The 24,225-nt window shown below is 43.1% G+C and overlaps 1 protein-coding gene across 1 annotated transcript; it reads right to left on the bottom strand.

Annotated features, from left to right (window-relative positions):
• Nucleotides 1-186: 186 nt before the first annotated feature.
• On the bottom strand, nt 187-19,620 carry LOC139423676 (SUN domain-containing protein 1-like). The gene is made up of 13 exons (XM_071175318.1): nt 19,326-19,620; nt 11,064-11,166; nt 10,843-10,979; nt 10,304-10,627; nt 10,138-10,209; nt 9,730-9,863; nt 9,541-9,594; nt 9,400-9,453; nt 7,089-7,162; nt 6,442-6,574; nt 5,606-6,109; nt 5,321-5,410; nt 187-4,954 (listed from the first exon to the last, which is right to left on the bottom strand). The coding sequence occupies exons 1-13, from the start codon at nt 19,345-19,347 to the stop codon at nt 4,832-4,834; spliced, it is 1,824 nt and encodes a 607-aa protein (XP_071031419.1). The 5' UTR covers nt 19,348-19,620; the 3' UTR covers nt 187-4,831.
• Nucleotides 19,621-24,225: the final 4,605 nt, after the last annotated feature.

Raw genomic sequence — 24,225 nt, 5'->3', positions numbered from 1 at the left:
CATAAAAACAAGTTTTCACTTGTGGGTAAATGGGTGAAACTCACTTTAATCCATTTTGAATTCAGGCTGTAACACAACAAAATGTTGAGTAAGGCAAGAGGTATGACTACTTTCTGAAGCCACTGTAGCTTTACTTTAAAGCATTGCTGAGCAATTTGAGTTAAAATAATCAGTTGATAAAAGAAACAGGGTTGAGAAGTTTTATTTGTCACTAATGTCTATAACATCTTAAAAAACAAACAGAGCAGAAGCGCTTCAGGTATTACAAAACAACCACAGGTGCTCTTTGAGGGGAATAGGAATTGAAAAATGTATGGGAAAATTACAATATCAAATAAGTGATAAGTGGCATAAACAATCAAAGTCAAGGAACCTGGTGGGGTTGAACTTTAGGAAGCCTTTCATTAATGGGATACAACATTAAAATACACTAATGCGCATCGGCTTAGGCCTTCATCAGGGTGTCTGATACAAAGTGAGTCAAGGCTATACAACTGCATCTCCTCCATTTTGTATCAGACACAGTAAGCCGATACAATTTTAATAATGGTGTAGCCCATTAATTAAAGTATTTTTTAACTTTCAAACCACACGAGTGACTGGACTTGGATTTAACAGTCCAAGGGAAGACTTCTGCAGTCATTTTACATTACCCTACATTAATTACATGGTACAATATTGATGCATTATCAATGACCTGATCCATAGCAAATAAATATCATTTACCACTGAGAATTTGAAAAACTCATAAATAACACAATGTCCTTCATTCAATTATGTTTGATATGCACATGGTTAAATAAATACAAACCAATATCATGAGCATTATGTTCACCTGTGCCGTATTCAGTTGGGTACAATGTAGCAACAATTTTGCAACACAAAACAATTCTGAATTGTTAAACAACTTCAGGTACTACCTTCCTGTTTCAAAATATTTTTTTCCCATTTCGTGCCAATATAACACACACTTGGTTAAGTACAGTATGTCCCAATTCTAAACATCTGATCAAGTACCTGTCAAAATGCCACTCTGTCAAAGAGCACTATTGCAGAAAAGTAACCCCCAAAAATGTGTACGTTCAATTTCAGAGTATATGTCATACAGTCAGTATATAAATGTATATATATGTCCCAGGCAAAAGTTTGGAAACACCTACTCATTCCAGGGTTTCTTCATTGTTACTATTTTCTACACTGTAGAATAATAGTGAAGACATCACAACTATGAAATAACACATATGGAATCATGTTGTAACCAAAAGTGTTAAAACAAAGCAAAATATATTTGAGATTCTTCAAAGTAACCATCCTTTGCCTTGATGACAGCTTTATACACTCTTGGAATTCTCTCAGCCAGCTTCATGAGGTAGTCACCTGGAATGTATTTCAATTAACAGGTGTGCATTAAAAGTTAATTTGTGGAATTTATTTCCTTCTTAATGTGTTTGAGCCAATCGGTTGTGTTGTGACCAGGTAGGGATGGTATACAGAACATAGCCCTATATGCCAAAATACCTAGTCCATATTATGGCAAGAACAGCTAAAATAAGCAAAGAGAAATGACAGTCCATCATTACTTTAAAGACATGAAGGCTAGTCAATATGGAACATTAAGAACTCTGAAAGTTTCTTCCAGTGCAGTCGCAAAAACCATGAAACGCTATGATGAAACTGGCTCTCATGAGGACCGCACCAGGAAAGACCCAGAGTTACCTCTGCTGCAAAGGATAAGTTCATTAGAGTTACCAGCCTCAGAAATTTTAGGCCAAATAAATGCTTCACAGAGTTCAAGAAACAGACAAATCTCAACATCAACTGTTCAGAGGAGACTGCGTGAATCAGGCCTTCATGGTCGAATTGCTGCAAAGAAACAACTAGTAAAAGGACACCAATAAGAAGAAGAGACTTGTTTGGGCCAAGAAACACAAGCAATTGACATTAGACCGGTGTAAATCTGTTCCTTTGGTCTGATGAGTACAAATTTGAGATTTTTGGTTCTAACCGCCGTGTGTTTGTGAGAGGCAGAGTAGGTGAACGTATGATCTCCACATGTGTGGTTCCCACGGTGAAGTATGGAGGAGGAGGTGTGATGGTGTGGGGGTGCTTTACTGGTGACACGATCTGTGATTTATTTAGAATTCAAGGCACACTTAACCAGCATGGCTACCACAGCATTCTGCAGCGATACGCCATCCCATCTGGTTTGCGCTTAGTGGGACGATCATTTGTTTTTTTTAACAGAACAATGACCCAACACACCTTCAGGCTGTGTAAGGGCTATTTGATCAAGAAGAGTGATGGAGTGCTGCATCAGATGACTTGGCCTCCACAATCACCTGACCTCAACCCAATTGAGATGGTTTGGGATGTTTTTCTTGTTTAAAAAAAAAACATAAATTTAAGTCAGTTTGGAACAAATTCTTATTTACAATGACGGCCTAGGAACAGTGGGCAGAATGACAGATTTTTACCTTGTCAGCTCGGGGATTCGAATTGCGCAACTTTCGATTACTAGCCCAATGCTCCAACCACTAAATACAAATACACCATGACAGCGCAACACACAAGGGGGGAACAGTGGCAAATGTACCCACAGGACCAACAGAATAATATTAGTCTGAGGAGAGATGAAATACTATTAATACCTGCCGCCCCGAGTGAAGGAAAAGCAGCAAACAAGAGCTCAGCATATGTGGGAACTCCTATAAGACTGTTGGAAAAGCATTCCAGGTGAAGCTGGTTGAGAGAATGCCAAGAGTGTGCAAAGCTGTCATCAAGGCAAAGAGTGGCTACTTTGAAGAAACTCAAATATATTTTGATATGTTTATCACTTTTTTGGTTACTGCATGATTCCATGTGTTATTTCATAGCTTTGATGTCTTCACTATTATTCCACAACATAGAAATTAGTACAAATAAAAAGCCTTCAATGAGTAGGTGTCTCCAAACTTTTGACTGGTACTGTATATATGAATTATGATTAGGAGGAAGTTGTAACCATAGTTTCCGCATATGGCTTCCGTGTTTTAAAAGCATTCGAAAATGAGGTGGATACATAGCCAGTCATTTCAGGTATTGAACTACATTCCTATGGGGAAATTATTTACTTATATTCTGTTTTATTTGGACAAACTTCAAATTGACCCAGCGTTAAGTATGATGTTTCACTGCCGTAACATCAGAAAAACACAATACCGAAATAAAATGCTATTGAGAGCTAATCATACTGTATTGGTTCTTTTTGTGATCAGTCTTTTGTTAGTCTATAGCTACCACTGCTGCACATAATACTGTAATTGTAAACATAATGATTTAAAACATGAAATAAAAAAAGTTCCTGATTATTTTCATCAAACACTAGCAAAAAGTACAAGGTTATTTTTTTGCCATTTACAAATGTTTAGAAGTAGAAAAGCCTGACATTTAGACATCATTGCAATGGACTCATTGCTTTGAGGTGAAAGTTATTCAAGTATTGCAGTAAAATTGGTAAGAGCAATTATGTATTTACTATTAAACTGATCAAAATTGGTAAAAAGACAAATTAAGACAAAATAAAGTTTAAATAAATGCTGCAAGTCATGTAAACTAAGCTGTATTTTTGAATTCAGACAATATGTTCCAGGGCTCCCGAGTGGCACAGTGGGCTAAGGCACTGCATCGCAGTGCTAGCTGTGCCACTAGAGATTCCAGAGTCCAGGCTGCCAGCCCGACTGGAAGACCCATGGAGCTGCGCACAATTGGCCCAGCGTCATCCGGATCAGGGAAGGGTTTGGCCGGCAGGGATGTCCTTGTCCCATCGCGCACAAGCGACTCCTGTGGCGGGCTAGGCGCAGTGCACGCTGACCCGGTCGCCAGGTGTACGGTGTTTCCTCCGACACATTGGTGCGGCTGGCTTCCGGGTTTAGTGGGCATTGTGTCAAGAAGCAGTGTGGCTTGGTTGGGTTGTGTTTCGGAAGACGCGCGGCTCTCGATCTTCGCCCATACGGGAGTTACAGCGATGAGACAAGACTGTAACTACCAATTAGATACCATGAAATTGGGGAAAAGGGGGTTTTAAAAATGTGAAAGATAATACGTTGCAACCTCAGTGTGCTCCTGTCTATTTCTCTCTAGTCTCTATTATTATAAAGGACATTGAAACACCAGTGCATTACCAAATGCAAAGTAGAAAGCATCTACAATCATATAGTTCATCCTGTAATAGGAAGCCTATTGGCAAGGTGGGTCGAGACTTAACCATTCAGGCCAACAGAAAAATCATTTACAAACATATTACATCCTATTCTTATCAGACTAATAAAATAATGAACAATACATCTTGATTCTTGCAATATATACATCCAACAACGCTCTTTTTAACCATAATTAAACCTTTGTATATAATTTTAAGACAGATGAAATTAAACAAAATAAGAGCCCAGTAACACAGGAGGGATTGTCATGAACACACATTCAAAGTACAATCTGAAATCTTTGTCCGCTGTGGTCGGGCGTTAAAATGCAAACAAATAATCAATGCTCAAAAGCACACACACACACACACACACACACACACAGTTAAATTTGAAACTCTCAAAAACCCATCCCCACACTCCTATTAGCCAGGTCAAAACCTCTGCCAGAAATGAAACTGCAAATTGTAACAAAACCTTGCTGACCTCTGACCTCACACCCGGCAGAAGCCAGTTTAGGAAGCCATCCTGATTACGCCAAATAAATAAATTTATTTATGGTCCGTCATAATGTTGAGATGCAAAAAGAACGTTGCTCTGATATGAAAGCGAAGCCTCGGAGGTCTGCGGTTGAGGTGGACGATGAACGCCTCTCACTTGGAGGAGGCGGCCATGTGTCCGTGCACACGGAAGCGGTACACGCATGTGTACTCCAGGTGACCCCAGTTACTCAGAACACGCAGCTCCACAAAATAATAGATGGCCCTGGTAGGATTCTGACATAGAGAACAGGAAGGGTAAAGGGTTAGAACAAGCAACACAACTGATGACTGAATGGATACTGCATTAGGGTCAACAGTAGCTACTAGCTAGGTAGTTAGAACGAAGTTCTATGGTCCTAGTCCAGTTCTATTCCAGGCTTATTTCAGCTATAGTCTGTTGCATAATAAAAAAATAACCTAGTAATCCTAACCGGAGGTCGTGTTCACTAGGCACCAAATGGAAGAAAAACTGAAAGAGGGACTACCTGAACTTGTCCAATAAGAAACACTAATTTTCTGTAGCAAAATGTATTGCTTCATGTTTTAAACGGTGTGTACTAATGAATACAACCGAGGCAAAGTTTAAATGATGGGACTCACAGGCAGTTGGAAGGTCTGGATTGCCCCTCCGTGCTGGTCATAAGTGAAGGTTCCCAGCCAGGTGCCGTCTTCTGTCTCAGTGGACATACCCTGCACAGAAAGAGAAAGCAATGAGACCGATTTTTAAAGACAGAAATGAGTCATCAGCGTTAAAGATATTCACCATACTGCTCTAAACATCTCTGTAGGAAATCTTCAACAGTAGATTATGTAGATGTGGCTCTGGGAAAAAGTTGTGCACTGAATAGAGTGTCAGGGAAGGGCTAGAGGTCACAGATGACTCACGTAGACAGAGAAGGCCTTGGGCGCGCTGTCGATGCGTCCGGTGGGCGCGTTGGAGACCGGCAGGTGCTCCAGTGTGACGTGGGTGATGTGGGCAGGATGAGATAGGGCGATGACCAGGGTGCCCTGCGCTCCGTAGAACGCCCAGCACTTCCCAGCTTGCACCGCCTGACCCTGGATAACAGTGCGGGGGTTCTCAGAGGGGTACCAGAGGGGTACACCCAGGAAGGACACGCATGCCGAGCGGGTACGGTACGTCTCGGAACACCGTGTGCTCACAACACTGGCACCTTGGGACTCCAAGGCAAAGTCTGGCATCCTGTCAGCCAATAGGGGACTGCAGTTCTTCACAACCTCTTTCACCATCCGTGGCTCATTCTGGGGCACATTCTCATGCAGCCATTTGGCCATGGCCTCTTCGAGCTCAGGGGTCAGGTGTGTGTTGGCTGTGGTGGGGTTGGGAGCTGGAGGAGGCTGGTTCTGAACAGAGTAGACCTGCTTCCCCAGCTACACAACACAGAGAGACCACATCCATTAGGTTAGGAAGGCTCATCAATGGCTCATCAATTATTGTGTCCCAAACAGCACCCCATTCCCTATATAGGGCACTACCATAGGGCTCTGGTCAAAAGTAATTGTAAGTCGCTCTGGAGGAGAGCGTCTGCTAAATGACTAAAATGGGAAATGTAGTGCACTATGTAGGGAATTGGGTGTCATTTTGGACTCTACCATTCACATTTGAGTTATTTAGCACCATCTCTTATGCAGAACCACTTAAGAAAGTGCAAAAGTTCAGTGCTACAAATTTGACTTGAGTTTGCGTGTTTTGTGTACATTACCGTGGCACTCTGGTCCTCCAGGGCAGCGACTCGCTGCTTGACGTGTGTGTGTTGGTCCTTCAGCTCGCCCACCTGACTGATGAAGCCGGCTGTCTGCTCGCTCAAACGATGCTCCCAATCCAGTGGATTCACACTACAATAGAAAAAAATAGAACTTAATTGTCCAGTGAGAAACAGAGATATTTATTTATCTTCAACCCCCTGAGACAGCCTTTAAAAATGTTTTGTGAGTTTGCTAAGTCAAGATTGTCTTCAAATCAAATTTCAAATGTATTTATATAGCCCTTCGTACATCAGCTGATATCTCAAAGTGCTGTACAGAAACCCAGCCTAAAACCCCAAACAGCAAGCAATGCAGGTGTTGAAGCACGTTGGCTAGGAAAAAATCCCTAGAAAGGCCAAAACCTAGGAAGAAACCTAGAGAGGAAATCTTAAATCCAAGGTTTTTTTTGCAAACAAGGTTTGGACATTAGATTGGTGAACAGAAAAAGTATGGGAGTATGTTTTCACTGCTTTCAAATCTTCCCAAGTGCCTAGGGAGCATGGGACAGGAGCTAGGGCTAAGGGCAGGAGGTAGATGCTAGGAGGTAGGGGCTAGGGGCAGAAGCTAGGGGGCAGGTTCTGGATTGGGCCGGACACACACTCACCTGTCCACTCTCACTCTCACGTCCCTCATGTCTGTTCTCACGTCTGCCAAGTCTGTCTGCAGTCTCTCTACCATCTGTTGGGATAGACGAGCACTACATCTCAACCATATACGTAAATATACAACAATTCTATAGAACATATATACAGTACCAGTCAATAATTTGGGCACGCCTACTCAGTCCAGGGTTTTTCTTTATTTTTACTATTTTCTACATTGTAGAATAATAGTGAAGACATCAACACGATGAAATAACACATGGAATCATGTAGTAACTAAAAAAAGTTAAAGAAACCAAAATATATTTTACATTTAGATTCTTCAAAGTAGACACCCTTTGCCTTTGCCTGGACTCTTGGCATTCTCTCAACCAGCTTCCCCTGGAATACTTTTCCAACAGTTTTGAAGGAGTTGCCACATATTCTGCGCTCCCGAGTGGCGCAGCGATCTAAGGCACTGCATCTCAGTGCAAGAGGCGTCACTATAGTCCCTGGTTTGAATCCAGGCTGAATCACATCCAGCCGTGATTGGGAGTCCTATTAGGGCGGCGCACAATTAACTCAGAATTTGCTCTTAACTGACTAGCCTAGTTAAATAAAGGTAAAAAAAAAAAAAAAGAATAATTGGCTGCTTTTCCTTCACTCTGCGGTCCAACTCATCCCAAACAATCTCAATTGGGTTGAGGGCGGGTGATTGTGGAGGCCAAGTCATCTGATGCAGCACTCCATCACTCTCCTTCTTGGTCAAATAGCCCTTACACAGCCTGGATGTGTGTTGGGTCATTGTCCTGTTGAAAAATAAATGATAGTCCCACTAAGCGCAAACCAGATGGGATGGCGTATCGCTGCAGAATTCTGTGGTAGCCATGCTGGTTATGTGTGCTTTGAATTCTAAATAAATCACAGACAGTGTCACCAGCAAATCACCCCCACACCATCACACCTCCTCCTAGAAGGCCAGCATCCTGGAGTAGCTGCTTCACTGTTGATGTTGAGACGGGTGTTTTGCGGGTACTATTTAATGAAGCTGCCAGTTGAGGACTTGTGAGGCGTCTGTTTCTCAAACTAGACACTAATGTACTCGTCCTCTTGCTCAGTTGTGCATCGGGGCCTCCCACTCCCCTTTCTATTCTGGTTAGAGCTAGTTTGCACCGTTCTGTGAAGGGAGTAGTACACAGGCGTTGTGCGAGATCTTCAGGTTCTTGGCAATTTCACAAATGGAATAGCCTTAATTTCTCAGAACAAGAATAGACTGATGAATTTCAGAAGTTAGTTTTTTGTTTTTGGCCATTTTGAGCCTGTAATCGAACCCACAAATGCTGATGCTCCAGATACCCAACTAGTCTACAGAAGGCCAGTTTTATTGATTCTTTAAATCAGTACTACAGTTTTCAACTGTGCTAACATAATTGCAAAATTATCTAATGATCAATTAGCATTTTAAAATGCTAAACTTAGATTAGCTATACAATAATATTTTGAAGATAAACACACAACGCAGAGGATGAGGACGAGCGTACTAAACTAAATGGAGTACTATGGTCAATAGGGAATTGTCAATGTAAATAGGAGTTGGTTTTCAGTTCAACAGCTGTTTAGAATCTGTGGAATGTCAGTCCTGAAATCAGAGCTACGTTCTGTACATTGAGTCTGGAGCAGGATACTTGTTATATGGCCATTGGCCCAGTTGTACTGCAAGGACTTCTGATTGGTTAACCCCAAGCTAGGTTGGGGGGTTATAAATGACATCCTGTTATTTGTTCTGTGGAGAAAAGTTGAGGACAACAGGGGGAATTAACATCTACCTCCCAGCATAGCATCTATGATTTGTCCTTTTCAAATAAATACATTTTGCTTTGGGGTTTGTGTTATTGAAGAATAACAACTGCTAACAGCTAACACATCGTGCCATTGGAACACAGAAGTGATGGTTGCCGATAATGGGCCTATGTAGATATTCCATTAAAAATCAGCCGTTTCCAGCTACAATAGTCATTTACAACATTAACAATGTCTACACTATATTTCTGTTCAATTTGATGTTATTTTAATGGACTATTTTTTTTGCTTTTCTTTCAAAAACAAGGACATTTCTAAGTGACCCCAAACTTTTCAACAGTTGTGTGTGTGTGTGTGTGTATATATTACATAAAAAAGAAAACACTATTTCCCAAATACTGCACTATTATAGAGCCCTATAAGAGGACTCCCTATCACACTACTACAGACATCTATAACTGAAACCCTGTTCTCCATACTAGACTGACCTTATGACACCCCATTCCACATAATACTGCACTATAGAGCACTCACCTCAGTTACAAATTTCTGCTGGTGTTCCTTCTTCTTAAGAATTTCAATTTCTCTCTGCGGGAGAACACGGACACAAGTGAGTTAACCAAATGAATACACCCAAATGCAGTATAGTTTGTGCATTCTCTCTGTCTCTCTTACTAGGATGGTGTTCATCTTGGCTTCCAGAGCAGAATGCAATACCGAAGCTCCATCCTGCAGAAAGAGTTTCAACAAACAAGCTTTTAACTGTACAATCCAGGAGTACACATGCAGAGCGTCAATGTAGCATCCTACCAAATCAAGAGAAAGAGAGATTATTGCCGGGTATGTGGTCCCATCAGATCCTACCATAGCCTTGACAGGTGGCGTAGTGAAGACAGGTGGCAGAGTTGGGGTGATGACAGGTCGGTTCAGGGTCATAGTGATAGCATTCAGGGCTGAAGTCAGGGTGGCCCATACCAAGGGGGCAAGGAGCCAGCAGCCTAGCAGAAAGGGGTAGAATAGACTTGAATACACTAAGGAGCACATTATCATACAGGACAGGCTACACAGACAACATTTTGAACATTTTTGCTCGTCAACAATGGGTGTGTGTTGTACTTCTGCTATTTAAATTGTCAGTAAGTACTATGGTTAGGCATGTCATCTGTGGACAATGTACTGCTGGCACCAATAAAGTAACAGTGATGTTGGTTCTTTTCATGGAAGTTCTATAGAACTATAGACTGTCTGATTCTGTAGTGTGAGGTCACTCACCGAAGGTCAATAGGATGAGGAGGATGGCAATTAGAATGGCCTTCCCCACATCGGCCGGGATAAACGGAGGGGCTACAGGAGAAGAGAGAGATAAAGCTAATGCTAACAAACAAGCTACAATCATAGAGACCAGCTAATGCTACGCTAGCACACACACAGTACTCACTCCAATTGGCTCTAGCACTTGTCCTGTTAGTGCCAGATCTCTGGCTGGCGCTAGCCCTTTGTTCGCCTAAGGAGGAGTCTCCAGAGTATCCTCTGTAACGTCTTGCCTCTGAAGAGGAGTAACCAGAGCTGTCCATGGCGCTGGTCTGGCTCTGGGCCTGGTTCAGGCCGGTCTGGCAGGACGAGAAGCCCCTGGGGCTGGGAGCCTGGTTCAGGCCGGTCTGGCAGGACGAGAAGCCCATGGGGCTGGGAGCCAGGTTCAGGCTGGGGGCTGGGGCAAGAGGTTCCTGGAAGGTCTTCCTTCTCTGAACCAAGCTTGAGACCCCTGAAGGGCAGGGGGTGTGGGGACAAAGAGAGAGAGTCAGATGGTTCGTTTTGAATAGCCATAATAGCTAACTATAACCATAGACAAAGAGGCAGCTGCAATACAAAGCTATACTGTACAGTGTATACAGTATAGGCCTAGACAATGAAAGTAACTGAGTGAGTAGGACTGAGTGTCAATAGGACTGTGGATGCAGGAAGTGGTGTGAACCGTACCAATGTAGTCCTCAGCATTGATGGGTGGCTCCACTGTACTACCCTTGCTGCTAGCGGTGCTAGCCACGCTGTTGGCCCGGCTGGAGGTACGAGAGGCCGCCACTTTACGACCACCTGTCTTCCTCTTAGTAAAAACCCTGAGAGAGAGAAAGGGCTTTGTTCAAGCAACTGTCAGGCCTACTGTATTAGGCTATACGGTACAACATGAAACACAAACACACCTCACGGGGCTCTCCCTGTAGGAAACTGAGGAGGACTCATCATCGTCTGATGACTGGTGGTAGTATCCCCCTAAAACCAGCCTCATACTGCGCCGCGACATGTCTGACAGAGAGAGAGAGACAGAGACAATACTTCATACAGGATACTGTGGTATACGAACTGCTTTAACCGGAGGAATCCCACACACACAGCAAATCAATAATAACACTTTGTAACAGTCATTAGGCTTTTATATGTTGTTAAAAATAGATGAGATGTACAGTTACAGTAAAAAGGGAATTGAGGTTCCCAAGAGGTAGCCTAGGTAGCATAGCGCTAGCCCAGAGCTGGTGGTAGCAGTAGCCCAGAGCTGGTGGTAGCAGTAGCCCAGAGCTGGTGGTAGCAGTAGCCCAGAGCTGGTGGTAGGAGAGAGGCTCTCTGACAGATGCTCTCCTGTATAATCTCTAATCCAGTTAATCTACAGCACCTCACACTGCTCTCTCATGCACCCCCAGTCATATGAAAAGGCTAGAGCTATCAAACCCAGATATGCAAGGTGATTTGGGTAAAGCCTGATAAAGCCAGATCTGGTTAGGGATAAAACTAACCTTAGAATTTTTTTGGTGCGTACTTTGTAATTTACATATTACTCCGTGCAATGCTAACTGTGGCTGTGAAGGAATGAACTTCAACTTTCAAACAGAGCTAGCACGGATTAGCATTAGCTAACTGGCAGAAGGAGAGGTCAGTACAGGTGCATCAAAGCTGGGACTGAAAAACAGCTTCTATCTCAAGGCCATCAGACTGTAAAATATCCATCACTAGCCGGCTACCACCCGGTTACTCAACCCTGCACCTTAGAGGCTGCTGCCATATATACATAGACATGGAATCACTGGCCACTTTAACAGAACACAAGTTACTTTAATAAATGTTTACATACTGCTTTACTCATCTCATATGTACAGTACCAGTCAAAAGTTTGGAGTCACCTTCTGTATACCACCGATACCTTGTCACAACACAACTGATTGGATCAAATGCATTAAGAAGGAAAGAAGTTCCACAGATGTAATTTTAACAAGGCACACCTGTTCATTGAAATGCATTACACCTCATGAAGCTGGTTGAGAGAATGCCACGAATGTGCAAAGCTGTCAAGGCAAATGGTGGCTACTTTGAAGAATCCAAATAAAATATATTTAGATTTTATAACACTTTTTTGGTTACTATTCCATATATGTGTTATTTCACAGTTGATGTCTTCACTATTATTCTACAATGTGCCCAAACATTTCAATTAACAGGTGTGCCTTGTTAAAAGTGAATTTGTGGAATTTTTTTCCTTCTTAATGCGTTTGAGCCAATCAGTTGTGTTGTGACATGGTAGGTATGGTATACAGAAGATAGCCCTATTTGGTAAAATATCTTGATATAGACTTCAACAGCTCAAATAAGCAAAAAAATAACTACTTTAAGACAAAAGTCAGTCAATTCGGAAAATTTCAGTTACCTCTGCTGCAGAGGATAAGTTCATTAGAGTTAACTACACTTCAGATTGCAGCCCAAATACATGCTTCAGAGTTCAAGTAACAGACATCTCAACATCAGCTGTTCAGAGGAGATTGCATGAATCATTCCTTCATGGTCAAATTGCTGCAAAGAAACCACTCCTAAAGGACAACGATAAGAAGATACTTGCTTGGGCCAAGAAACACGAGCAATGGACATTAAACCAGAGGAAATCTGTCCTTTGTTCTGCTGAGTCCCAATTTGAGATGTTTGGTTCAAACCGCCATGTCTTTGTGAGACGCACAGTAGGTGAACGGATGATCTCAGCATGTGTGGTTCCCACCGTGAAGCATGGAGGAGGTGTAATGGAGTGGGGGTGCTTTGCTGGTGTCAGTAATGGGAACTCCTTCAAGACTGTTGGAAAAGCATTCCAGGTGAAGCTGGTTGAGAGAATGCCAAGAGTGTACAAAACTGTCATCAAGTCAAAGGGTGGCTACTTTGAAGAATCTCAAATATATTTAGATTTGTTTAACAATTGTTTGGCTACTACATGATTCCATGTGTTATTTCATAGTTTTGATGTCTTCAGGTTAAAATGGCGCTGGAGAAGATGGCAGAAGTTTTACGTGCCCCCAGCCAATTGTGTTTTTTTGTTTTTTCTTATTTGCGTTGTCACTTATCTTGTACATAATGTTGCCGCTCTTATGACCGAAAAAACTTCTGGACATCAGGACTGCGATTACTCACCACGGACTAGCAGAATCCTCTTTTTCCTTTCACCACTCTAACGAGCCCGACGCAAAGGACACACTGCAGGCCCCGATACCCATGATCTGTGTGAAGAGGAGGCGGAAAAAGAGGGGCCGAAGGTCCAGCTGCCTTCTGAGAATTCGCAGGCGATCCAATTAACCTCCACTTCCTCCACTCTGCTTGCAAATGTGCAATCGACAAGTTACGCGGAAGATTAAACTACCAACGGGACATTAAAAACTGTAACATCTTATGCTTCAGAGTCGTGGCTGAACGACATACAGCTGGCTGGTTATGCGTTGTACTGGCAGGATAGAACAGCCGCGTCTGGTAAGACAAGGGGTGGCGGACTATGTATTTTTGTAAAAAAAAATAAAACAGCTGGTGCACTAAGGAAGTCTATTGCTCGCCTGACGTTTATCTCATGATAAACTGTAGACCACACTACCTACCTCCATCTGTATTTTTCGTAGCTGTTTACATACCACCATAGTCAGAGGCTGGCACTAAGACCACATTAATGAGCTGTATTCAGTCATAAGCAAACAAGAAAACGCTCACCGAGAAGCGGCGCTCCTAGTGGCCAGGGACTTTAATGCAGAGAAAGTTAAATCTGTTTTACCAAATTTCTATCAGCACGTTAAATGTGCAATCAGAGGAAAAATAACTCTGGACCACCTATACTCCACACACAGACGCATACAAAGCTTTCATTTGGCAAATCTGGCCATAAATTCTATCCACCCGATTCCTGCTTACAAGCAAAAAAAGCAGGAAGCACCCGTGACTAGATCAATAAAAAAAGTGGTCAGATGAAGCAGATGCTATGCTACAGGACTGTTTTGCTAGCCCAGACTGGAATATTTTCTGGAATACCTCCGATGGCATTGAGGAGTACACCACATCAGTCACTGGCTTCATCAATAAGTGCATCGATGACGTCGTCCCCACAGTACATACCCCAAACAGAAGCCAATGTTTACAGGCAGCATCCACACTGAGCTAAAGGCCAGAGCTGCCGCATTCAAGGAGCGGGACTCTAACCCGGAAGCTTATAAGGAATCCCGCTATGCTTGCCGACGAACCATCAAACAGGCAAAGCGTCAATACAGTACTAAGATCGAGTCGAACACCGGCTCTGACGCTCGTCAGATGTGGCAGGGCTTGCAAACCATTACAGACTACAAAGGGAAGCACAGCCGAGAGCTGCCCAGCGACACGAGCTTACCAGACGAGCTAAACTACATCTATGCTAGCTTCGAGGTGAATAACACTGAAACATGCATGAGAGCACCAGCTGTTACGGAAGACTGTGTGATAAAGCTCTCCGCAGCTGACGTAAGTAAGACCTTTAAACAGGTCAACATTCACAAGGCCACAGGGCCCGATGGATTACCAGGACGTGTACTCCAAGCATGCGCTGACCAACTGGCAAGTGTCTTCACTGACATTTTCAACCTCTCCCTTTCCGAGTCTGTAATACCAACATGTTTTAAGCAGACCACAATAGTCCCTATGCCCAAGAACACTAAGGTAACCTGCCTAAACGACTATCGACCCGTAGCACTCACATCTGTAGCCATGAAGTGCCTTGAAAGGCTGGTCATGGCCCTCAACACCATCATCCCATAAACCCTAGACCCACTCAAATTTGCATACCACCCCAACAGATCCACAGATGATGCAATCTCCATTGCACTCCACACTGCCCTTTCCCACCTGGACCAAAGCGACACCTATGTGAGAATGCTATTCATTGACTATAGCTCAGTGTTCAACACCATAGTGCCCTCAAAGGTCATCAATAAGCTAAGGACCCTGGGATTAAACACCTCCCTATGCAACTGGATCCTGGACTTCCTAATGGGCCGCCCCCAGGTGGTAAGGGTAGGTAACAACACATGCGCCACGCTGATCCTCAACACAGGGGCCCCGTCAGAGGGGTGCGTGCTCAGTCCCTCCTGTACTCCCTGTTCACTCATGACTGCACGGCCTGGCACGACTCCAACACCATCATTAAATTTGCTGATGACCGACAACAACGAGACAGCCTATAGGGAGGTCAGAGACCTGGCCGTGTGGTGCCAGGATAACAACATCTCCATCAACGTGATCAAGACAAAGGAGATGGTCGTGGACTACAGGAAAAAGAGGACCGAGCACGGCCCCATTCTCAACGACGGGACTGCAGTGGAGCAGGATCAGAGCTTCAAGTTCCTTGGTGTCCACATCACCAACAAACTAACATGGTCCAAGCACACCAAGATAGTTGTGAAGAGGGCACCACAAAACCTATTTCCCCTCAGTAGATTGAAAAGATTTGGCATGGGTCCTCAAAGGTTCTACAGCGGTAGGTGGTGTCAGAGGGAGGCCCTACAAATTGTCAAAGACTCCAGCCACCCTAGTCATAGACTGTTCTCTCTACTACCGCACGGCAAGAGGTACCGGAGCGCCAAGTCTAGATCCAAGAGGCTTCTAAAACAGCTTCTACCCCCAAGCCATAAGACTCCTGAACATCTAGTCAAATGGCTACCCAGTCAAATGGCTACTCCCTCCCCCCCACACCATTGCTACTCTCTGTTGTCATCTATGCAGTCACTTTAATAACTCTATCTACATGTACATACTACCTCAAATAACCGGTGTCCCCGCAATTAGACACAATATCGGTGACCCCTGTATATAGTCCCGCTATTGTTATTTCACTGCTGCTCTTTAATTACTTGTTACTTTTACCTCTTATTCTTATCTGTATTTTTTGAAACTGCATTGTTGGTTAGGGGCTCGGAAGTAAGCATCACTGTAAGATGTTGTATTCCACGCATGTGATTTGATTATTTGATTTGATTCACTATTATTCTACAATGTAGAAAATAGTCAAAATCAAATTAAAACTGTTGAATGAGTAGGTGTGTCCAAATTTTTGACTTGCACTGTATTTAATTTTCTCCATTCAGCTTCACACAAAACCATCTCACTGCACTAGCTCAGACCTGTTTTGATTGAGTTTGCTGCTCCAATCAGAGAGCAGTGTGTGCGTTTCACTACCCAATCTGTTTTTTGCAAGTGCGGTACGGTCTCTGGCTGCGTGGAGAGCAATCCACAGAGACAAAACCTGGCAAGATAATCAAGTCAGTCTCAAGTCAAAGTTGACTTGGAGGCTCAAGAATCGGGACTCAAGTCTCAAGTTATCAAATTTGTGACTCAAGTCATGTGGCTCGAGTACTGCAGAGAAGCCAAAATACAGGGTAAAGGCATGGCATAAGGTGTAAGAGGATGTGGTGTGTGGTGAGACAGGAAGTCAGACATGTGAGTGATATGCAAATTCAGACAACAGAGTTGAGAAAAAGGAAGGTGGCCCACACTATCCGCAGCTTTGACAACACTACAGTAAACAATTAACAACAAGTTTAGGTTGCTAGGGCATGGAAAAGGACAGACACTGATCTATGGTTACTGACAGACAAAAAGACACTGATGTAGGTCAAGTGATCAAGTGGGATTGAGCCAACACCATGAGATTGGGTAAAAACATCCAGCCAGCCAGGTTAAAGTAGCCTTAATAGCATTCTCATTGTTATGCAATGGAGTCTGGAATACATTACCTTCCTCTGGTGTGAAAATAAGCTTTAGCATCACTGAACATATTGTACCATAAGCTAATTCTCTCAAATCCTCTATTCCACTGAAAATGGCGTCTCTTGCCATCTCAGCGCTTTATCCCGCTTCCCAATCCTCTTCTCATTACAATAGCCTTCAGTTCCCTCCTTCACTAAGCTCTCCTCCCCTCTTGCTTTACCTGATCCTGCAATCTAATCAACCCCTCATCTACAGTGCATTCGGAAAGTATTTAGACCACAACTTTTTCCACCACATTATGTTACATTACAGCCTTATTCTATAAATTCATTAAATTGATGAAGCAAAAACAAGTTAGAATTTCTCAAATGTATTATTTGCGTAAGTATTATTAACATAAGTATTCAGACCTTTTTCTCAGTACATTGTTGAAGCACCTTTGGCAGTGATTACAGCCTCGAGTCTTCTTGGGTACGACGCTGCAAGCTTGGCACACCTGTATTTGGGGAGTTTCTCCCATTCTTCTCAAGCTCTGTCAGGTTGGTTGCTGCACAGCTACTTTCAGGTCTCTCCAGAGATGTTTGATCAGGTTCAAGTCCGGGCTCTGGCTGGGCCACTCAGGGACAATCAGAGACTTGTCCCAAAGCCCCTCCTGCGTTGTTTTGGCCTTGTGCTTAGAGCCGTTGTCCTGTTGGAAGGTGAACCTTTGCCCCAGTCTGAGGTCCTGCTCCAGAGTGTTCAGGTTTTCATCAAGGATCTCTGTACTTCGCTACGTTCATCTTTCCCTCGATCCTGACTGGTCTCCAGTCCCTGCCGCTGAAAAACATCCCCACAGCATGATGCTGCCACCGTAGGGATGATGCCAGGTTTCCTCCAGACGTGACGCTTGGCATGCAGCCAAAGAGTTCAATCTTGGTTTCATCAAACGAGAGAATCTTGTTTCTCATGGTCTGAGTCCTTTAGGTGCCTTTTGGCAAACTCCAAGCAGGCTGTCATGGGTCTTTTGAGGAATGGCTTATGTTTTGCCACTCTACCATAAAGGCCTGATTGGTGGAGTGCTGCAGAGGTTGTTCTTTTGGAAGATTCTCCCATCTCTACAGAGGAATTCTGGAGCTCTGTCAGAGTGACCATCGGGTTCTTGGTCACCTCCCTGACCAAGGCCCTTCTCCCCCGATTGCTCAGTTTGGTCGGGTGGCCAGCTCTAGTAAGAGTCTTGGTGGTTCCAAACTTCTTAAATTTAAGAATGATGGAGGCCACTGTGTTCTTGGGGACCTTCAATGCTGCAGACATTTTTTGTACCCTTCCCCAGATCTGTGCCTCGACATCATCCTGTCTCAAAGCTCTACCGACAATTCCTTGGACCTCATGGCCTGGTTTTTGCTCTGACATGCACCGTCACCTGTGGGATCTTATATAGACAGATGTGTGCCTTTCTAAAATCATGTCTAATCAATGGAATTTAGCACAGGTGGACTCCAATCAAACATCAAGGATGATCAATGGAAACAGGATGCACCTGAGCTCAATTTCGAGTCTGATAGCAAAGGGTCTGAATACTTATATAAAGTTATGTTTTATTTGCAAAAATGTCTAAAAACGTTGTCATTATGGGGTATTGTGTGTAGATTGAGTTCTAAAAAAATAAATAAAGCTGTAACGTAACAAAATGTGGAAAAAGTAAAGGGGTCTGAATATTTTATTTTTTCGTAGCTTGCTAGCCTATAATTACATGGGGACACAAATACAGTCCACACACTACAAAATAGCATCATTAGACCTGACACACACAGGAGAACAGCCGTATAAAATACACATAAACAAAGACACGTGTGTTTCAGTAACAGCTTGAAGCTGATCCTCATTAGTAAATTGGATGATGTTCCTCCTAGAACATCAGAGAGGAGAGTTAGGGTTTGAACGTTCTGTGTTCCTGTTAAGGGAGGGGCAGGTCATGGAGGCATTGCTGGCAGAGCTAGCATGACTACTGCCATACACACAGCCAGGCTACATAGAAAAATAGACCACAACACACACACACACACACACAGAGAGAAAGAGACCGAGAGAGAAAAAACCCGGCTGAGTCATTTTAAAGCAAACAGCACATAATTGCCATCTAAATAATAGGAAATGTGTTGACTGTGCCCCTAGAAGCTTGGAAACTGTTTCTCAAAAGTCTGTGTGTCAAAGAGATACTCGTGCATGTTGTGAACATCAGTACGCGTTATGTTTTATCAACAAGATGCTGACACTTCAGCCGCCGTCTCACGGACACGAACAGCATCATCCCCATATGAGAAAAAAGTCATTAATCTGCCTTGCAAACTGTTAGTTACAGCACGTCACGAGTTCACGGCATAGCTACTGTAACTAGCTTGTACCATTAAACATGCATAAACAAACTTGGTGTAAACAAACTGATATATTTTGTCCAGACTTACCCGCTTCTTGGGTCGCCATCATGGGTAAGGCAGAGGCAAAGCTCCCTGTCCCAGGTGGCGAGCTGTCAAATGTAACCTCTCTCAAATGGAACGATAACTTGGCTAATTGCAACCAGCAGCCCTATACATTTCCGAACAACAATTTAGTGGTAGACAGAACGGGGTATAAAGAGCCAACCCCTTTGTTGGCTCTTCGTAACACTTTCACAAAAAAAATCTGCTACAGTATTTGCTAGCACAAGGCAAACGGGACTCAACCAGAACGTTGCTACTGACAGTTAGGTGGAGGAGGAGTCCGCGGGCCAGACAGACAGTTACAAAACACCCTCTTATTTTGAGTTAAGGCTGCCTTTTAGGTGCTCTCGTCTTTTTTACGCGTCACCCTGTGGCAATATCTGGTCAGCAACAATTCTTCCCCCCCTTTCTATTGAATGATTCATTAATAATCGTGGCAACTTTCCTTTGCATCTTGCGAGGTGAAATCAATTAATAAAAGTATGGGAAAATAGGCTAAACATGCACATATGATAAAACCAAGGACATCACATTTAGAAAATATTACCTAAATCTTGTATAATGTTCTCAGTCTACAGTCAGTGAAGAAGATCCCTGACTCGGGTTGTTGTCCCGACACTGTTCAAATTACATCGACTAACGTCATAATCAAGTCTCAGAGAACTGATTATGACGTCAAACATTGGTTGACTTTTTTGTTTTAAGTTTGCCTTGCTATCCTTACGTTTTCAAGTTAAAGTTAAATTAATTAATATAAAGTGCAATTTAATACTGAATTGCTTGATGAAAAAAAAAAGATATATATATAACACAAGAGCACGTTCATTATGGACATTGTCGATCCAACAACCGAGAGTCAGTGGCCTTTCCCTGTCTCAATTGCATTTGCTCAACTCCTGCGTCCTCTCTGAGCCTTCCTCTCTGGCCTCGCGTTAAAGGTAGTAGAGGAGAGGGAAAGTGTTTTTAAAAAACACGCTTGTATTAAATGAGAGGGCTTGATTGACATAGCAGTTGACATTGCAGGCAACTGCCGGCAGACTGATCAACAAAAATAAATATTCATAAATTACTACTCCATGTTATTTGTAGATCAGTCAGTCACGCAAACGACGTTTACAAAATAAATGTATAAAGTGATTAAAAACAAATGTAGCTAGTTGTGCAAGACATTTTATAGACAAAGGGATAAGTAGCGTATACTTTTAGTCTGTTCGCATACTTTACTCCTTCAAGAAAACAATAGCTGATTTTTTTAAAAATCATGGGTAACTGCATTCATGGAGTGTCTGGAAGTGGGCGTGTCAACAGAAGTGTGCGGATGAACAGAACAGGATGTATGGAAAAGCGAATCAGCTCATTGGGCATTTTTGTTGCCACTCAATACCGTTTTGACTGACTGATTGGGTTGCACAACATGTCGATTGTTGACAACTGTAGCATTTTAGCTAAACCTAACTCCTTTCCTAACCTTAACTTAATTCTCTAAACCTGCCACCTTAATTATCCTAACCTGCTACGTTAGTTCTCTTAACCCTCTATGTAAACGAGTGGCTATGGCCGGTCTAACCAATAATGGAGTGCTGATGACGCACCATCTAACTTTACTACTTACGCCAATCATATGCTTTTGGGAGCGGGCAGAAAAAGGTTGTCGATCCACTTAGGCAAAAAGGACAACATCGGAGTTTAATTCAATAAGAGAAAAGCTGCAAAATTGAGAGTTTAAAATAAAGGGAAGTGAGGGCCAGAAAAGTAATGTTTGGGAATGATTTGGTGAAGTAGTTAAAGAGGATGATAGGAGCGTGATGATTGTGAGGCGCTATACAAATTAGACAGTCACAAGATGGGGACATCAAGGGAACTGTAGTCTACTGTTCCCTTGCGCGCACCACTAACTAAGCTAGCCTTTTCACATCCGTTACATATATATGTATTCAGACCCTTTGCTATGAGACTCGAAATTGAGCTCAGGTGCATGGTGGAAACTGAAATCTGGACACTGACTGTAAGTCTATAACCTCTCACATCATCTTAATATCTTTACAACCGGTCAAACGGATGTAATTTGGAAATTTTGCACATTTTCCTCATCAATCTACACACTATACCTCGTAATGACAAAGCAAAAACAGGTTTTAGCCATTTTTGCACATTTATTTAAAATATATATGTAACAGTATAATTTTAAACCATACCTGGGCGTGAACCAGGGACCCTCTGCACACATCAACAACAGTCACCCACGAAGCATCGTTACCCATCGCTCCACAAAACCCGCGGCCCTTGCAGAGCAAGGGGAACTACTACTTCAAGGTCTCAGAGCAAGTGACGTCACCGATTGAAACGCTATTTAGCGCGCACCGCTAACTAAGCTAGCCGTTTCACATCCGTTACATATATATATATATATATATATATATATATATATATTCAGACCCTTTGCTATGAGACTCGAAATTGAGCTCAGGTGCATGCATCCTGTTTCCATTTATCATCCTTGAGATGTTTCTACAACTTGATTGGAGTCCACCTGTCCACCACTCAATTGATTGGACATGATTTGGAAAGGCATAAACCTGTCTATATAACGTCCCACAGTTGAAAGTGCATGTCTAAGCAAAAACCGAGACGGGATGATGTCGAGGCACAGATCTGGGGAAGGGTATCAAAAAATGTCTGCAACATTGAAGGTCCTCAAGAACACAGTGGCCTCCACCATTCTTAAATGGAAGAAGTTTGGAACTACCAAGACTCTTACTAGAGCTGGCCGCCTGGTCAAACTGAGCAATCGGGGGAAAAGGTCCTTGGTCAGGGAGGTGACCAAGAACCCAATGGTTACTCTGACAGAGCTCCAGAGTTCCTCTGTAGAGATGGGAGAACCTTCCAGAAGGACAACCATCTCTGCAGCACTCCACCAATCAGGCCTTTATGGTAGAGTGGCCAGACTGAAGCCACTCATCAGTAAAAGGCACATGACAGCCCGCTTGGAGTTTGCCAAAAGGCACCTAAGAAACAAGTTTCTCTGGTCTGAAGAAACCAAAATAGAACTCAATGGACTGAATGCCAAGCATCACGTCTGGAGGAAACCTGGCACCATCCCTACGGTGAAGCATGGTGGTGGCAGCATCATGCTATGGGGATGTTTTTCAGTGGCAGGGACTTGGAGACTAGTCAGGATCGGGGAAAGATGAACAGAGAGAAGTATAGAGAGATCCTTGATGAAAACCTGCTCCAGAGCGCTCAGACTGAGGCGAAGGCTCACCTTCCAACAAGACAACGACCCTAAGCACACAGCCAAAACAACACAGGAGGGGCTTTGGGACAAGTCTCTGATTGTCCCTTAGTGGCCCAGCCAGAGCCCGGACTTGAACCCGATCAAACATCTCTGGAGAGAGCTGAAAATAGCTGTGCAGCAACGCTCCCCATCCAACCTGACAGAGCTTGAGAAGATCTGCAGAGAGGAATGAGAGAAACTTTTTTTTTTATCTAAAAACCTGTTTTGCTTTGTCATTATGGGGTATTTTGTGTAGATAAATGATGGGGGAAAAAACTATTTAATCCATTTTAGAATAAGGCTGTAACAAAATGTGTAAAAAAATCATTTCAGAATGCACTGTATCTATTTATAAACAAGTTGACTAACAAGTAGCCTACCAAAATGTAGGAAATTATAAGCAGAAACATTATTAATTAGGCACAAAAATCATGCACCGCCTGTCAAAAAAATCATTCCGCTGTCTCGGACTGTAGCCTGCAGTTCATTTTCTATATTAGCTGGTTAGGGTCGGGTGCGGGCCTCAGATTTTCACTTTTTGACATATAGTCTTGCGGTTTCCGATGGGTTATTAGCAATTGTAGGCGGTTGCAGGTGTAAAAACTGCTGATCTACACATCACTAGTGTAACGGATGTGAAACGGCTAGCTTAGTTAACGGTGCACGCTAAATAGCGTTTCAATCGGTGACGTCACTTGCTCTGAGACCTTGAAGTAGTGGTTCCCCAGATACAAAGATGAGTTCTCTATCTATCTCTATTGGTAGGATAGCCTACACTTGCCTTCCACGCTGAAAGGAGGCTGTCGATGAGGGGAGAACCGTTTTCCTTTTGCTTACTAACAAATTGACACACTCCACCAACACTTATCGGTTTCTGGGTCATGGAGGAAAGAATCCAGAGGAGATAGGACATAGACCCCGCTGCAAGTCTATTGCTTGGTATTAATGAAGGTGGGTGGGGACAGGGGTTCCCCTAAGCTATATGGAATTGTTTAAAGAAGGTCATACCAAGTGTTATGTTCTGCTAATTACTGATGTCCCCTTTAAGAATGGAGCACCCTTGGTCATGTACATTTTGAATTTTAAGACCCCTTAAAGTATCACTACATGAAAAATATCTGAAAGATTTAAGAAAGATCAGGAAACATTTGTTTTTATTTTGGACATATTTTTTGCCACCAAACAGTCTCTATATACTTCCATTCTTGTGAGTCTTGTGAGTCCTAGTCCTTGAGCAAAACAACCGACATGTACTTGTTGTGAGAGTCTCACCCACAGAGGGGTCATATTAGCGTGTAGCCCAAACTGTTCGGACGCTACAGACATAAATTGGCAGATCGACTTCAGAGGAGTCCCAACAAGCTTGTGGGGGTCGTATAGCAAAACACCATCGTGTTCGTGAGTCTCATCTTTCCAGAGGGGATTGAGATGCATCCAATGCAAATAACAGATATCTCTAGTTTAAACTGATGGATTTGTATGGAGATTTTTGTATTATGCTAATTAGATTTCAGCGGGGGGCGTGGACATCGACCTTAGGGATTTGAAATAAAGAAATAGATTCATAAACTCTTTCCGCCTTGCTTTCATTGTGTGTATTTCTGCCTTGCC

Source organism: Oncorhynchus clarkii, chromosome 1, assembly GCF_045791955.1.
Source record: "Oncorhynchus clarkii lewisi isolate Uvic-CL-2024 chromosome 1, UVic_Ocla_1.0, whole genome shotgun sequence".
In the NCBI taxonomy this organism is placed as follows: Eukaryota; Metazoa; Chordata; class Actinopteri; order Salmoniformes; family Salmonidae; genus Oncorhynchus; species Oncorhynchus clarkii.
The sequence above is the reverse complement of the archived record's forward strand: the minus strand, read 5'-3'. Positions and strand labels throughout refer to the sequence as shown.

Coding starts and splice junctions, on each gene's coding strand:
- LOC139423676 (XM_071175318.1), bottom strand. CDS start 19,347: ATGATGGCGACCCAAGAAGCGG. Junction 10,210..10,303: donor AAGTGCTAGAGCCAATTGGA/GTGAGTACTGTG, acceptor CTTCTCCTGTAG/CCCCTCCGTTTATCCCGGCC. Junction 6,575..7,088: donor GTGAGAGTGAGAGTGGACAG/GTGAGTGTGTGT, acceptor TTTCTATTGTAG/TGTGAATCCACTGGATTGGG.